The 16,359-nt window shown below is 51.9% G+C and overlaps 1 protein-coding gene across 6 annotated transcripts in view; it reads left to right on the top strand.

Moving 5' to 3' along the window:
• The window catches only part of ZFYVE28 (zinc finger FYVE-type containing 28), a 140,972-nt gene extending 127,873 nt beyond the window's left edge, over positions 1–13,099 (top strand). For 2 of the 6 annotated variants that reach the window (XM_081304203.1, XM_081304199.1), the window contains 4 exons: positions 8,173–8,327; positions 9,025–9,141; positions 10,371–10,475; positions 12,022–13,098. In XM_081304203.1, the coding sequence (XP_081160329.1) occupies positions 8,173–8,327; positions 9,025–9,141; positions 10,371–10,475; positions 12,022–12,269 (625 nt within the window). In that variant the 3' untranslated portion in view covers positions 12,270–13,098. Of the gene's footprint in view, positions 1–4,673; positions 4,824–8,172; positions 8,328–9,024; positions 9,142–10,370; positions 10,476–11,451; positions 11,556–12,021 lie in introns of those variants that run through there. The other 4 variants (XM_081304202.1, XM_081304201.1, XM_081304200.1 and 1 more) reach the window with 4 other exon arrangements.
• The last annotated feature ends 3,260 nt before the right edge of the window (positions 13,100–16,359 follow it).

Genomic DNA, 16,359 nt, shown 5'->3' with positions numbered 1-16,359 from the left:
AAGCAGTCAGAAAATTCATTTGGAAATATAAAGAGACCCAGAATATCCAAAGCCATCCTCAGCAAGAAGAGTGAAGCAGGAGGCATAATACCAGACCTTGAACTATACTACAGAGCAACAGTGACAAAACACATGGTATGGGTGCCAAAATAGACATGTAGACCAATGGTACAGAAGACTGCCGCAGTCTGGCTGGGCACAAATCACGAGCCACTCAATCAGGAAAAAACTCTATTTCCAAACTCCCGCCAACGCCACCCACACGGCCCTTCCAGGAACACTACACGCCAACCGGAACTCCCTCCACCACAACTTCACCAACCAACGCAAACTCCCCAGGAATCCGCACGAGAACTCCAAAGTAGCCGGCGCCCGAGGCGGACAGCAGGGGTCTATATACAACTGAATACACAGCCTGTTTCAATCCAGCATCGTCTTAATGGCTCGCCTCTCAACCATTACTTGTGGCAAAATGCCAGGCGTCATCCCAACTCGGCTGGGCCCTCAACAGAAGACAAAGACGAATCACTTAAATACAGTTATCTCATACTAGACAGAGGCACTAAAAACATACATTGGAGAAAAAATAGCCTATTCAACAAATGGTGCTTGGAAAACTGGAAATCCATATGCAGCAAAATGAAACTAAACCCCTATCTCTCACCATGCACAAAGCTCAAAGTGGATCAAGGACCTAGGAATTAGACCAAAGACCTTGCACCTAATAGAGGAAAAAGTAGGCCCAAATCTTCACCATGTCAGATTAGGCCCCAACTTCTTTAACAAGACTCCTATAGCAAAGAAATAAAATCAAGAATCAATGAATGGGATGGATTCAATCTAAAAAGCTTCTTCTCAGCAAAAGAAACAATCAGTGAGGTGAATAGATAACCTACACTGTGGGAGAAAATTTTTGCCACACACATATCAGGGCACTAATATCCAGGATATATAAAGAACTCAAAAAACTTAACACCAAAAAAAAAAAAAAAAAAAAACCACCCCAATCAATAAATGGGCTAAGGAGCTGAACATACACTTCTTAGAAGATATATAATCGATCAACAAATATATGAAAAAATGTTCAACATCTCTAGTACTTAGAGAAATGCAAATCAAAACTACTCTAAGATTTCATCTCCTGCTAGTCAGAATGGCAGTTGTTAAGAATACAAACAACAATAAGTTTTGTGGAGGATGTGGGGGAAAAGGCACACTCATACATTGCTGGTGGGACTGCAAATTCATGCAACCACTTTCTAAAGCAGTATGGAGATTCCTTATAAAACTTGGAATGGAGCCACCATTTGACCCAGCTATCCCAGTCCTTGGTCTGTATCCAAAGAACTTAAAATTAGCATACTATAGTGATGCAGCCACATCAATGTTTATAACAGTTCAATAGACAATAGCTGAACTGTGGAACCAACCTAGATGCCCTTCAATAGATGAATGGATAAAGAAACTGTGGTACATATACACAATGGAATATTACTCAGCATTAATAAATAATAAAATTATGGCATTTGCAGATAAATGAATGGAGTTGGAGAATATTATGAGAAGCGAAGTAAGCCAATCCCCCAAATCCAAAGGCTAATAAGTGGATGCTGATCCATAAGAGGCGGAGCATGGGGAAAATGGAGGAACTTTGGGCAAAGGGAAGGGAAGGCAGGGGAGAGAGCATGGGGGTAGGGAAGATGGTGAATGAGCTGGACATCATTACCCTAGGTACATGTATGACTGTATATATGCTACATTGTGTACAGCCAGAGAAATGAAAAGCTGTGCTGCAATTGTGTACAATGAATGAAAACGCATTCTGCTGTCATATATAACTAATTAGAATAAATAAATATTTTTAAAAAACTTGATATTTTGTTACATTTTTAAAAATGCACTTCTCTGCTGTATCAAATTGCGGCATTCAGATATGCCCAGTTTCCAACATTTCACAGGCCCCCCTCGGATTTTTCCACTGCCACAGTAACTCACTCCTCCATGGGTGCTGTCCTCCATTTCTTCTCCATGGGTGCTGTCCATGGGAAGCACTTGGAAAGCCTGCATTCCTGGCGTGACCTGCCTGTGACTCTGGCTCAAGACAGGGATGGACCTACACCGTTGGTATTCATGCGATTGCTCAGAATTGCTCTGTATTTCTGTAGTAGAGAACGACGTCTCACAGGAAGGTGAACCCGAGTGGACTTGTTGCAGGAATTGGCGTGCCTTCTATAAAAGCAGAGTCCAGACAGGCAGCAATCACAGAAGCATCTGGAAGCTGCAGAAGGTGCTGGGGCTTCCAACACCCCTGAGCATGCTGGCGTCATGCCGATGTGCTAGGATGGGAGATAGTGCTGGTGACATGCGTGCCAACTCCTTGGCGAGACTTAGGAAGCCCCTGGCAGCTCCACCTCAATATCCTATTCTTTTATTTATTTTTTTATTTTTTAGATTTCGGTGGACACAACATCTTTGTTTGTATGTGGTGCTGAGGATCGAACCCGGGCCGCACTCATGCCAGGCGAGCGCGCTACCGCTTGAGCCACATCCCCAGCCCTCAGTATCCTATTCTTTATTGCTCTTGGCCCTTTATGCCCAGCTGGGCTCCTGGTGGTCAGGGCCTCCTTGGCTTTTCTGTCCATGGACAGTCTCTGTAAGCACCTCCGTGGCTCACTTTCTGTCACTCTTCTGCCAGGCACAAGAGGGCTATTCTAGGGGAGGTGCAGGGTGCCAGCCAGGAGCTGATCTAGAAAGGCTCCTTCTCGGGGCAGGGGCTGCATGGCTGACCTGCAGTCTCTCCCTTTTCTGAGAAAGGAACCTCTTGCCACAGATGGGCCCAAGGGTACCATCTGCTGCTGGCAGGCACTTTGCTGTCTTCTTGGAATAGCATTTAGTCTTCTGATCAGAACAGTCTACTTGACCGCAGGAGAGGTTTTAGAAATAATGACCCATCTGCAGGCTGCTATTCAAATAAGTGTCATAGTAAGGCTTCACATGTGTATTTGAGTATATATCCAGATTTCTCCTCTGTGTTTATCATATTTCTGATTATTAAAGTGCCATCTTTTTCATTTAATATCTTAACATTTGCGGTGTTCTTAGGTGTGCATCATACATATGTGACCTAATTTGCAGTCAGCCCTCTGTTGCTGGACATATGGCTTAGGAAATATTCCTTGTTTGTGACTACAGGAAAATGTGCTCTTCCGTTGGTGTGTGTGTGTGTGTGTGTGTGTATAATTGTGTGGGTTTGGTGTGGTCAGGAGGGTGTATAACCATCACCCCCCTCTGACTCCAGAATGTTCTCATCACCTGGGAAGAAGCCACCCCATCAGCAGGTGCCCCCTCTCCTCCGCCCCTTGGCCCTGGTACCCTGCGTTACTTTCCGTCTCCATCAGTTTACCTGTTCAGGGCATTTTGTGCAACATGTAGCCTTTTGTGATGGGCCTGGTGGCTTCCAGGCTCACCCACATTGTAGCACGTGTCAGTACCTGGTTCCTTCCTGTGGCTGAGGACCTCTTGCGCGCGAGGGCGGCTTGTTCTGTCTGCCTGCTCGCTGTGTCCCGCCCGGCGAGCCGTCTGCTTCCCGGCTTCCCCACATCCTGGCTGTCCTCACCCACACTTGTTTTAAGCTTTCTCTCTCTTTTTTTTTTTTTTTGGAAAATTTATTTTAATGGATGTAAAATGATATTTTATTTCCCTCTTGATTTGCATTTCCTGAATGAAATGACGTTGAGTGTCTTCTCATGGGTTTATTAAACATTTGTATACCTTCTTTGGAAAAAATGTCTATTCAGATCCATTTTCCAGTTTTTAGCTAGAATTTTGTCATTTTATCATTGAGTTTGAGGATTCTTTCCATATTCCAGACACTACTCTGTAACTTTATTAGACACGTGATTTGCAAAACTATTCCACTTGTCTCTTGGTGCTTTCTCAGCAGTGTCCCAGGAAGCATGGAGGTTCCGTGTGTCAGTTTTTTCTTTTGATGCTGCTTTAGGTGTCGTTTATGAAAAGCTGTAACCTAATCCAAGGTTATAAAAATGTGCACCTGTGTTTCTTTTAAGAACTCTGTGGTTTTAGCTCTTGCATTTAGATATTTGTTCCATTTTTTTAAAAATTTTTTTAGGGGCTGTAGCTGTGGCTCAGTGGTAGAGTGCTTGCCTAGGATGTGTGAGGCACTGGATCGATCCTCAGAACCACATAAAAATAAATAAAATGAAGGTATGCTGTCCATCTCCAACCATAAAAATTAAAAAAAAAATTGTGGTTGTAGATGGACACGATACCTTTTTTTTTTTTTAAATTTATTTTTATGTGGTGCTGAGGAGTGAACCCAGTGCCTCATACGCTAGGCAAGCGCTCTACCACCGAGCTATAACCCCAGCCTATACTTGTTCCATTTTGAGTTCATTTTTGCATATAGGATAAGGGAGAGTCGACTGAAGGCTTTTGCTTGTGGCTGTCCTGTTTCCCAGCAGGGTTTGCTGAAGCCTGCTCACTCCCCTCTACTGGAGATCACCAGCATCAGTGCACAGGTTTATGGGCTTATTCTGGACTCCAGTGGTGTGTCCAGGGACTGTGTCACGGTCCTGATCCCCAGCATTTCTTTTCAGATTGTGAGTCACAGGTGTGAGTGTGAGTCCTCCCACTTATTTTTTTTCTTCTTCAAGGTTGTTTTGGCTCCTCTGGCTCCTTGCATTTCAGTATGAATTTTAGGATCAGCCTGTCAATTTCTGCATGGAAACAAAAGGCAGCTGATGTTTTTATCGGGATTCATTGGATCTGAAGATGAATTTGGGGAGTATTGCCAGCTTAACAATGTAAGTCTGCCAATCCATGAACACAGACGACTTTCCATTTAATCATCTTCTTTGATTTATTTCAGTGATGTTTTCTAGTTTTCAGTGTATAACTTTGTACTTCTTTCATTAAATTTAGTCCAAGTGTTTTGATCTTCTTGATGCTGTGGTACATGGGATTATGTTTATGTTTTAAATTTCATTTTTAGTTTATTGCTGCCTTATCTAAATACAAGTGAGTTTTTAAAATACATCTTTATTGATATGCAATGTAAATACCATAAAATCCACCCTTTTGCTGTGTATCTGCAGGGCTGGGGTGTGGCTCAGTGGCAGGTAGGGCACATGCCTAGCGCTCGAAAGGCCCTGGGTGCCACTCACCAGGAAAGCCCCAGTCAGAGGTTCTCGGTGTGCAGACACCAGACTCACACCAATGCCACACGGGCCCAGCCTCTTGGCCATACATGGGCTCCTCAGTCCCTTTTTCTCTGCCTTGATTGTGTTTTTTCAATTTGGTAAAACACATATGACATATAATTTTCCATCTTGACCATTTGTATATGTGTAATATGATCATAGTGCATCTACAGCATCGCACGACCACTACCACCGTCCACCTCCAGGATGTTTTCATCTTTGTGAACTGGAGCTTGGTCCCGCCCCCTCCCCCACTCTTGGTGACCACACTCCTATTCTTGTCTTCCTGGATTTGCCCATTCTGGGGACCTCCTGTGAGTCGAGTCCTACAGGATTCGTCCTCTGGTGCCTGGTTTCTTTGATTGGCGTGTATTCAGGGCTTGTCCACATGCGGCACAGTCCGAATCTCCTTCCTTCTGGAAGCCGGATAATTTTGTTGTGAGCATGCGTCACATTCTGTTCACCCATCCACCCAGGTGCTCACTTGGATGGTGCCCCTCCTGGCTTTGTGGATGATGGTACTGTGGGTGTTTGTGGAGCGCGTCTGTTGGAGCCCCACCTTCAGCGATTTGGGGTGAGGTCGACAGTGATGAGGGGGTATTGGATGGAAACTGACAGTGAAGGCACCGTCCCCTTTCCTTCGTCACCTCCCAGGGCAAGGTCAGTGAGGCCCACACCCAGGCTGAAAGTCAGGGCCTTTGCCTCTGTGAAACTGGGCCAGCGGGAGGAAGGAGCCACAGATCATCAGGAGGGTCTGACAACACCCAGTTCCCTAACCAGCACCCAGCCCCACCCAAAACTGCCCCTCCTCTGCGTTCCAGTGAATACCCACTCTGCCAGGACATAGCAAAAAAACGCACACCCAGGCACCGCCACTCCACTGAAGGAGCAGCCTGCGGAGCTCTGCGGCCTCTCCTGCCCCAGCCTCTCTCCATGCTGAAAGCCACAGTCCTGAAGGCTTTGGGGCATCTCTGTGCCTCAGAGGGGTTTGACATCAGGAGGGTGTGTCCTGAGTAAGACAGTGGGCAGTTCTTGTGCTTCTCCAGGGTGTGTCTGGGTCCTGCAGTGTGCAAGATCTACTGGCATCATTGAGGGGCTGCAGCTGGCTCCCCTCTGCCTCTGAAATCCTGCCCACAGATCACAGTGACTCACCAGTGCAATTTTTGCTCACAGGCTTGCGCTCCTTCCCAGTTTTTCTCTGGAATATTCAATGCCATCTTGAAGGTTTCACTGTGTCTACAGTCACACAGAGACAAAAGTTTCCGAGCTGGGCACAGGGATGACTGCCTGTAGTCCTAGCAGCTTGGGAGGCCCAGGAAGAAGGACCACAAGTTCAAGACCAGCCTCAGCAACTTAACAGAACCCCCTCTCAAAATAGAAACTAAAAAGAACTGGGGAATGTAGCTTAGTGGTAGAGCACCCAGTATCTCAAAAACAGAAAAAGAAAATAAAAAAGACAAGAATTTGGATGTGTCCACTGGGAAGGTCCAGTTTACCCAGGTGAGTTTACTGGGCAGGTCCAGTTTTACTCAGGTATGTCCATTGGGAAAGTCCAGTTTTACTTAGGTGGTGCCAAATTACTTTTCTAGAGTGGTTGCACCCATTTATGCTCCCACAGGCAAGGAGAATGTTTTCTGTTTCCACCCATGACAGGCAGCCATTCAGGGTCTTCAACACAGCAGACAGCCCAGGACCCTCAGCATCTGTGGCGAGCTGCTGGCATGGGAAACAGGCCAAACAGACTGATTCCCCTAAACGGGAAAACAGACAACGCCGGGCACTTATGGCAAGTTTTAAAAAATTGCAGTGAATGAACATTTATAGAGAGACAGACGACACTGCGTCCAGGAAATAGCAGTCAGAGTAGGAAATTAAGAACCCAATAGCAGAACCCAAAATGTCCAGGGTACAATTGGAAGAAAAAGCTGAGGAAATTTCCCAGAAAGAGGGACATAAAGACGAGGAGACAGAAGTGGGATATGTCATCTTTAGGTTGCAGGAGGGGTGGAGGCCGAGAGCTGGGAGCCCCTGTACACACCCCTGAGCAGCAGAGGATGCACCTGGTCACATCTGCCGGGAAGGCAGCAAGGAATGTGATGGCAGGGGTGGCTGAGTGCCCAGGGGCTGCGTGTAGCCATGTGCAGCAACCTGGGTGACCTGGTCTTCAGAAGCTTACCCTGTCAGTCTGGAGACCCCAGTCTGAGTCCAGTGGGGCCCCTCTCCCTTCAGAGGCTCTGGGGAGGATTCCCACCCCTCTCAGCTCCTGGTGGCTCCAGGCAGTCTTGGATTGTGGCCATGTCCTCCAGTCTGTGGCTCTGTGTGGCCGCCTCCTCTCCACTGGGTACATGTGCCTCCTCCTTTATGACAGGACACTTGTCATTGGATGTAGGACCCACTAAATAATCCAGGATAATTGTTTATTTTAAGATCCTTCACTAAATTCATCTGCAGAGCCCTTCTTTCTAAATAAAGTGCCACTCACAGGCTCCAGGCTTAGGGTGTGGACATGTCTTTTGGAAGCCCTCCATCCAGTCCCCTGACCCCTAGAAGGTACAAAGGTGAGTTGGATCTTCCACAGAAGAAAGTCAGTCTATCTTAAGCTGAGGATGCCAGACGGAGTGGCCTAAGCTTGGGAATCAGTGCCATGTCAACCCCAGGAGACCCTGTGCAAGGAAGGGCTTGGGTGTGGTTGCCACAGACAGCAGCAGTTGAGTGACCAGAGCAGGACTGGGGTAGGGTCAAAGCCCTGTCCAGCCACTTGGCTTTTCAGTGGGGCATGGGGATCACATGACAGCATGTAAAGCTGATTTGCAGGAAGTGCAATGCATGGGCAGCCTGACCTCCGGAGTGGAGCCACCAGGGCAGATTGTCACCTTGGCCTGCTGAAGTCGAGGCTCTGGGCACCTCACCAGGCCTCCATCTCCACACACCCTGCATTTCCTTCTTTGTGTAGCAGCCCCCCAGCTGGTTCCTGCTCCTCAGACAAGACCCTGCTGGAGGCAGCCCCTGTGGCCTCGCCTGTCACCCCCGTGGCCACAAGAGAGAAGATCCGGTCCAGGTTCCACGGCAGCCATGACCTGATCCACCGCCTGTTTGTCTGCATTTCAGGTGTGGAGTCTGGGCCTGGGGTGGGTCGAGGGCCCGCAGGCTGCCCTCTAGGGGAGTGGAGACCGGGCAGCCATCTCTCCCTGGCTTTGCTGTGTGGCAGTGTGGTCTGCTTCCCTGCAAGCCAGCGCCCCTGAGGAAGGGCTGATCTGCTCCTGGGAGAAGGAGGCTGAAGGAGCTCTGGGGGTGAGGACCAGAGCCCTTGCCTCTAGGAGCGCTGGGGGTGATGGGTGGGGTGGGGCAGAACAGAGGGCCATGGGCACCTCCTCTGGGTGGGTCCACCCTGGGCTCCCCAGCCACATGGAGCCTGTACTATAGCCCCGCAGTCAGGGTTATTTTGGACAGTGTGGTCAGGGATCTGGGGGCTGGGCCCACCTGGGAGTGGGTAGGCTAAAAGTGGAGCCATCTGGATGCCCAAGTTGCTGTGACAGTGACAGGGGCCGAAGTGAGGCTAGGCATGATCGAGGCCCTGGTGAGCAGCCAGAACAGTTTAGTGGTAGTGGCCGTAACCTTGGATAAAGCTGGTAACAGACTGGCCTGCAGTGGGCTGTGCAGAAAGTCCCATCATACACACATCAAGAGAATCCTTTCCCAAGGGGCTAGGAAATGCTGGTCCCTCAGCTCAGGCCAGGTCCTGCCCAGTTCACAGATCAGTCAGCCTAATTCATCCTTCCTTCCATCCCTCTGTCACACTGGTCAGGTGTGGCAGATCAGCTGCAGACCAACTATGCGAGCGACCTGAGAAGTATTCTCAAAACTCTGTTTGAGGTCATGGCCACCAAGCCAGAAACAGATGACAAGGAAAAGCTAAAGAAGGGTGAGTGCTACCCAGGCAGGTGCTGACTCCATGCCAACCCCTGTGTCCAGTGCCCCCAGGAAGAGGGTTTGCAGAAAACCACACCTCCTCTTCCTGGGCAAATATGTGCCCTCCAAGGCAACCATGCATCCTGATATTTGCATGACCACATACGCCAGGCTTTCTGCCGGGGACCCAGGATGCATAGCCCAGGGAAGTGGTTCCCCTGCCACTTTGAAAGTGGGTCACCTGGCTTTGGTCCCCTTGTACACACTGAAGCAAGGTCGCCCAACTTTGTATTGCAGATAGGGGCTGGGGATACTCATCCTTTCCCCTAAAGACCAGACCAGATGACTAAGTGTTCCACAGTGTCACTTGTCAACGCATTCAGAAGACAGCCAGATACAGGGGGAGGGGGCATGAGACCCCCTCCCCTTGGGGAGCTGCAGAGTCTGCTGCTGGCTGTGATCTGACTCACATTTGCATACTCAGTATGTCACAGGCAACACGTGTCTCACAGTCACATTTAGTTAACACACTGCACACGTATGCACATAACAGGTGTGTGGTGAGGGAAAAGGCATCATGTCAGGGACTGATTAGCATGGGGAGTTTGACCCTCTGTCCCTGAAGAGTCCTGAGTAGGAGTGGGGCTGGAGCCCTGCTGGCTTGCCCCTTGTACTGGGCTGAGACACCTGTTCTGGGGGAACTACCCTCACTACAGGCTTCTGCTTGTGGGGTATCTGGCAACAGGACTGCCCAGCTATTTCTGCAGCTCCCACCCAGCAGAGGTGTCCTTGCTAGTGAGGAGGAGCCTGTGCCCACCCAGCTCTGCTCCCAAAACTACACCCCCAGGCCATATTCCATCAGGGAACTTGGCAGGGCTGCCTTCTGGAAATCAAGATTCAGAGGAGGCAGAGACAAACACTGCTCAGATAGGGACTGGGCTGCAGGACCCTGCTTGCCTCCATGATCACAGTTCAGGGGACCTGACCACGTGTGCAGGGGCCCCAGGGCTGGATGCTCACAGGGAGCAGCTGACACGGGCCTCAGGGCACACCATGCGCCATGCTATGCAATAGGAAGCCCTCAACTAACTGGAAGACCTGCCAGGCCAGGCACCCTACCTGCTGAGGTGACTGGCCCTGTGTGCTGGGTTTGGGGGAGCTGGCCAGGGGTACCCAGCAGGGATAATCAATTGCATTGACTACACTGCCCACCAAACCTCAGCAGCCTCAATTCTCTTCCAGTCACCCAGACCCTGCGGAATGCGGCCTTAGAGGACTGTGCATTGTGTCAGGAGACCCTGTCATCCTCAGAACTTGCAGCCAAGACCCGTGACGGGGACTTTGAAGGTGTGTGGGAACCTCTAGGCCAGGGGCCAACATGCTCATGCTGAGCAGCAGGTGCCTGCGCAGGATGCTTTCAGATGCAGAGCCCTGAAGGTGGTTCCCCTCCAGACAGACACCAGGCTTCCCGGTGTGCAGCTTCCCACAGGAGGCAGCCACTCTGCATGCTGTCCTCGGCTCCCAGGTGGGCACACAAGCCCCCTCATTGCTATGTGACCTCAGGCCAGGTGTTTAATGTCTCTCAGCCTGGTGGGCACAGGTTCCAGGGTGTGGGAAGCAAGGAGATATCAGGTCAAGACTTAGCTCTGGCCACAGGTAGCTGGCCAACACCTGACACCCCAGCTCCTCACCTTTACCTCAGGAGGTATCTGGCATGGCAGCTGGGGAAACTACAGGACACTATGGGGACTGTGGAGTCCCAGAAGCCTTCCCCAGTGGGGACAGCTGTAGACTGATCTGGTCACATCTGATCTGGGAGACCAGCTCCCTGCAGTCTCTCCATGGAGTTGGCTGCAGGCAGATGGCATGGTGTCATACAAGGAAGAGCCAGGCATTCAGGGGACTGCCACACATTGTGGGAGGGGCACAAGACTTTGAGAAGGGCTGTTGGCAGGATGTGTCACAGTCCCTCGGGTGCTGGGGGCTTCCATGGTGCTGAGATGGATGAGGGCAGATAGACCTGACCGGGGTTACCAGAGGGGGCAGGGAGAGTTTGGGAGTGAGTGGGCCTTGGCCAAGGCACGGTCCTCCAGGTGGACCCCCTGTATATCCCAAGTGCAGGGGCCTATATCTGGGGGTGATTGCCAGCTCTGTCAATGGCAGTGAAGAGGGACCCCCATGTGAAATCATAGCCTGTCACTGAGTCTAGGGGTAACCAGTGAGGAGAGGGGCTGGAGGTGCCTGCCCACCTGCCAGGCTTCCACTCCAGCCCCAGCCCACCTGCATGCCAGGGCTGACGTGTCCCTGGCTCTCGTTGTAACAGACCCCCCTGAATGGGTGCCGGACGAGGCCTGCGGCTTCTGCACCGCGTGCAAAGCGCCCTTCACTGTCATCCGCAGGAAACACCACTGCCGCAGCTGCGGGAAGGTGGGTGGCCACGCTGGCCTGCAGCATCTGAGCCATCACAGGCACAGTGTCAGGGGCTGCAAGTCAGGACTGGTGTTCCTAGGCTCTGGGGTCCTTGTGCAGATGCCCCTGAGTCCTGAGCCCTGCTCTGACTCCAGGCAGTGGTCCACACCAGTGCCCATGTCCAGCCTTGGCCACTCAGAGCCAGGGACAGGGAGGGGACAGAGTAACCAAGCAGGAACCTGCTGTGGCCTTGGTGTAGCACCTAGACACCTCTCAGGAAGTGGGCCTCCTAGGCAAAGCCCTGCCCAGGGTTTTTCTGAAGGTCCTAGCTCCACGGGCCACAGGACCAGGACCAGGACCAGGCAGACTCCCCCTCCATTGCCCTGCCTGGTCTGGGTGGGAGGGCTGTGTGGGGGCATGGGGGCTGGCCCTGCCCAGCACCCTGCAGCAGGTTCACTGGTTCCTACCCCTCCTTGATTTCCAGATCTTTTGTTCCCGCTGCTCTTCACACTCGGCACCTCTGCCCCGCTATGGGCAGGTGAAGCCTGTCCGTGTGTGCACACACTGCTACATGTTCCACGTCACACCCTTCTACAGCGACAAACCAGGCATGTGATGCAGCACCCAGGCACTCACCAACACACCCAGGGCCAGGACTCCCAGGAAGGAGGTGCTGCGCCTGGCCCTGGTCTGTCCAGGCTGTGCTGCAGGAGGTCTCCCGCATCTCATTAAGACACTGCTGCTACTGCAGACCCGCCCAGGTTTCCAGAATGTCCAGAGCCTCTGTCCCACCCACCCTGGCCTCCTTACCTGTAGGGACCCCAGGCCAGGTGCAGAACGTGATAGGAGGTCAGCTTTACCCACCAAGGGGATCCAGGGACCTAGGGGCTGCCTCTGAGGCAGGTGCCTGCTGGGGTCTCCACTGGAGCTCCTCCTCCAGCTGGACCTACTAGGCAGGAGAGTGGGCACTGTGAGGCCTTGTCTGCAGCAGAGACTCTGGAAGCAGGAACTAAGGGGCTCCATGGCCCCAGCACCGTGTCGGCTCCTTGCACCCACCTCATCCCCAGCACCCACTGCCCGCCTCAGGACCCTGCTAAACAATACGCATCTCATTTCTTCTTGGAGGGGGAATGCAGGAGGAATACGTGCCCTGAACCTGCATATTGTCCACTGCCAGTGGAGTGGGGGCTGGCCAGACACTGACACCCACAGACAGAGGTTGGTTTGGGTTGGGGGCCTTGGCTCACCAGGCAGCCCAAGACCACCAAAGGCTGCCCACTTGGCCAACAGTGCACCCTTTCCTCTGCACCGTCTCGGACCCTGGTCCACTTCCACAGATTCCAGAGCAGCTGGGACCCATGCTGAGACAGCCAAGTGGCCCCAGTGCAGACACCTCTTCAGGCTTCAATCTCAGGCTTCACATTGCAATGACGATTGCAGTTTTATTTTTGGAGAGATGACACACCTACTGCTTCTTTTATAGGATGAAGTCCAATTACTGTTGAGCAGTGGAATACTCTTGCACAGAGATGGCTTCTGTAGGGGAGAATATATATTGGAGGGAATATTATGTATTGAGATTATTTTTATTTTCTAACAGCTGTAACTCAAAACCATTTCCATAAATCTATTTAAAGATTGCAGACGCTGTCCTGTCTTCTGTGAGCATCAACTCCTTTTCCTCTGTCTGGGCAGGGGTGGTATTTGTGCTGTCATGGATTCTCCTATAGGAAGCCAGGGCTTCTGCACTTTGGGACGATTGAAGGACTTGGCGTCCCATCAGCCTCCAGGAAAGGGGTGGCTGCTCACTCTCTGGAAGCCTGTCCCCTGCCCTGTGAGAGTGCCCTTCTCCACTACTGCCCATCCTGCAGCTCCCCTTCTTATGTGAATCTTTGGCTGAGACCCCTGGCCTGTGCTTGGGGGCAGGGCTAGTATTCTTGGCCCCTATACTGGGGGATGACCTTGTGACCTTGGTCTCCAGCCTCACTACCTCATAGTCTGGGGACTGCTTTTGGGGTGCCATGAAGAGACTGTAGGAGTGCCAGCACAGCCTTGGATTACTCCAGTGATGGGGCTTCCTCTGTCCTTTGTGCCCTTGGAACTTGGGCAGAGTTGTGAGAGGCCACAATGGCCACCATATCCACTCTCCGTAAGTCAGGATGTTTTAGAACATGGGGCTCCCTCTGAGCAGGGCAAGCCCTTTAGGAGCAGAAGGGGCAGCTTGGGGGACCTCAGCATCTCTGGCCATCCAAGACCTGAACCCACCCTCCTGCTTACCTGGACAGAATGCAGAGAAATGGCCCCTCTACCACCCCTACACTCTGATGGTTAGCATGTCCACAGGAGAACTGTCACCTCTCTGGAGGAGGCCACCCCTGCTGCCACAGGCTAGGAAACCAGGCCCTGCAGAATCCCACAGAGACGTACTGCGGCATCCCTCTGTGCTTACAGGCACCCTCAGTGGTCACCTTCCAGACCTGAGGTGTGGTGTCCTCCTTGTCCACCAGGTGAGAAGAACCTACAGGGAGGTAGGCAGGAAGGCTGGGTGTGGTCTGTTCATAGGAAGCCCTCCAGGCCAGCCTTGGCCTGCCTTTGTGCTGCCTGGAGACAGGTTGCCCTGCAGAAAGGCCTAGAGTCACAGGTGTCCTTCAGGGAGATGACCAACAGTCCCATTTGCCCAGGAGCAGAGTTTCCAGGACTTTTCCATGCTAAACTTGAGATGCTTGATCACTACCTTTCTATGGGGCTGTCCCCACCCAAGGGTAGAACCCAGGACCAAGACAGGTGCAGTTCAGAATGTAGAAGGGATGGCTTCCTGGCCACCCACAGCTGGGCCTTGGGGCTGGGAGGCCCTGGGGCTGGGAGCATAGTCAGCACTTTTGAGCCAGCCTTGGGACCTCCTGCAGGCTGGCCTTCCCAAACCCATTTCCTAATCAACACCATCATCATGTCCTTCCTGCTACTGCCCTGAACAATGCCATTCCCCACTTTATACGTGCCTGTGGCAATCCCATAAGATTCCCTTGAGGGAGCAAGATCTCCATGCCATAGATGAGGAAGCTGAAGATCACAGGTCAGTGAGCAGCAGAGCTGGGTTGTAGGTTTCTTGGAGGGTCCCACAGAAGGCAGAAGCAAGACGGTGAAGCGAGACATCAGGAAGCACTGGCTTGTTTTCCTAGATGCTACTCCTGGGGAAGGCACCTTAGAAAGCAGGAGCACGGTTCACCTTCTGGCAGCTGGAGGCAGGGATGTCACTGCTCTCTGGCTACACAGAGAAGGGGCCTGTCATTGTTCCCCAACACCCCCCACTTTGGCTTCTGGTGACAGAAGGGGCCCTAGGCCAGGTAGTCCCTCCCCCAGGTGCTACAGCTCTCCATGGGGTAGCTAGCAAGGCCAAGGGTGGAGGGTCTGGGAAGACATCCAGAGCTTGCTGTATCCAGGGGCTCAGAAGGAAGCCCTGGCTCAAGCGGTAGCATGCTCGCCTGGCATGCGTGTGGCCCGGGTTCAATCCTCAGCACCACATACCAACAAAGATGTGTCCGCCAAGAACTAAAAAATAAATATTAAAAATTCTCTCTCTCTCTCTCTCCTCTCTCACTCTCTCTTAAAAAAAAAAAAAAAGAAGGAAGCCCTGGGGCAGAATCCTGCCTGACTTTTGGAGGTAGCAAGGTATGAGGGTCCCTACTCTACAGTAAGCTGATTCCTGGGCTGAGTGAGGACAGAAAGGACATAAGCAGGGAAGCAGATGACCCTGGGGCAGTGCAGCATGGGGCTCAGAAGGACTGGTGGTGTCCTTCCTTGTTGGTGATGACAGTGCTGGAGGCCAAGTGGGTTGATGCAGGGACCCCTCTCCTCCTGTGGTTTGGGTCTGTGCTCCCAACAGATTCCTACTGTAGCCCTTAACTGCCACCAGGGGGCACCGCACTCTACTGTCTCCTCAGCTCCATCTAGCTTCCAGGACCATCTTTGTGCAAGGACCACCTCACTGCAAGTCACAACTGGGCCCTCAGGGCAACCAGACCCAGTGAGCAGGCCCCAGTTTTCAGGGTCCAGAGAGGCCCACGGCTGGCTCCGCAACAATGGAAGGAGCCCAGGAAGAGCGGCCCTGGCTGGAGCTGGACACTTCACACCACTAGAGTTGGGTGAGGGCTAACAGCACCCTGGAGTGGGGTGGCCTGGTGCCCTCTGGACTATGCAGTGGGAGCCAGTGGGAGGCCGATGGGACCCAAAGGAGGCTGGAATGGGTGCCCACCTCATGCCATCCCATATCTCAGAGTCCTAGAGAGAGGGCTTATTTCCTCCCAGACCCCCTCCTCCAGCAGCTTCCCTGAGAGCAGTGCTGCCTCCCAGCCCAGCACACATCCTCCTAAGCACAGCCCCGTCCTTCACCTCTGAGAGAAAGGCCTGGCAGCCCTGTGGGTCCAGGAGCAGTAGCAGGGCTGGGTGGGGCGGGGCAGGGGCCCCTCTGTGTTTCTTGGCCAGTGCCCAGCCCATACTTGCCCAGTCATCAGAGTCTTAGCCTCTCCCCTTGGAAGGCCACCCCAATACCACCGGACATGTCTACATCTGCACCCACATTCCTCCTTCATGTCTGTCTGTCTGTCCCTCTCCTGTAAAAACTTTTGAAAGGAAATTTTATCATGTTGTTTTTGGACACTTTGGCCTCAATAAATTAATTGAATTTATACTTGCTAAGCTGTCCAGGGCTTATTAGCATAGTGGGGAAACCTTATAAAAAGAGGGGGGGGGAAGGTGCTCACCAATTGTTCATAAATATAATAAACTGTGTCCTTATTTTAAATTTAAGAATAATGTTGGCACT

Source organism: Spermophilus citellus (genome assembly GCF_964194105.1).
Source record: "Spermophilus citellus genome assembly, chromosome: 8".
In the NCBI taxonomy this organism is placed as follows: Eukaryota; Metazoa; Chordata; class Mammalia; order Rodentia; family Sciuridae; genus Spermophilus; species Spermophilus citellus.
Note: the sequence above shows the minus strand (reverse complement) of the source record. Positions and strands in the feature narration are given on the sequence as shown.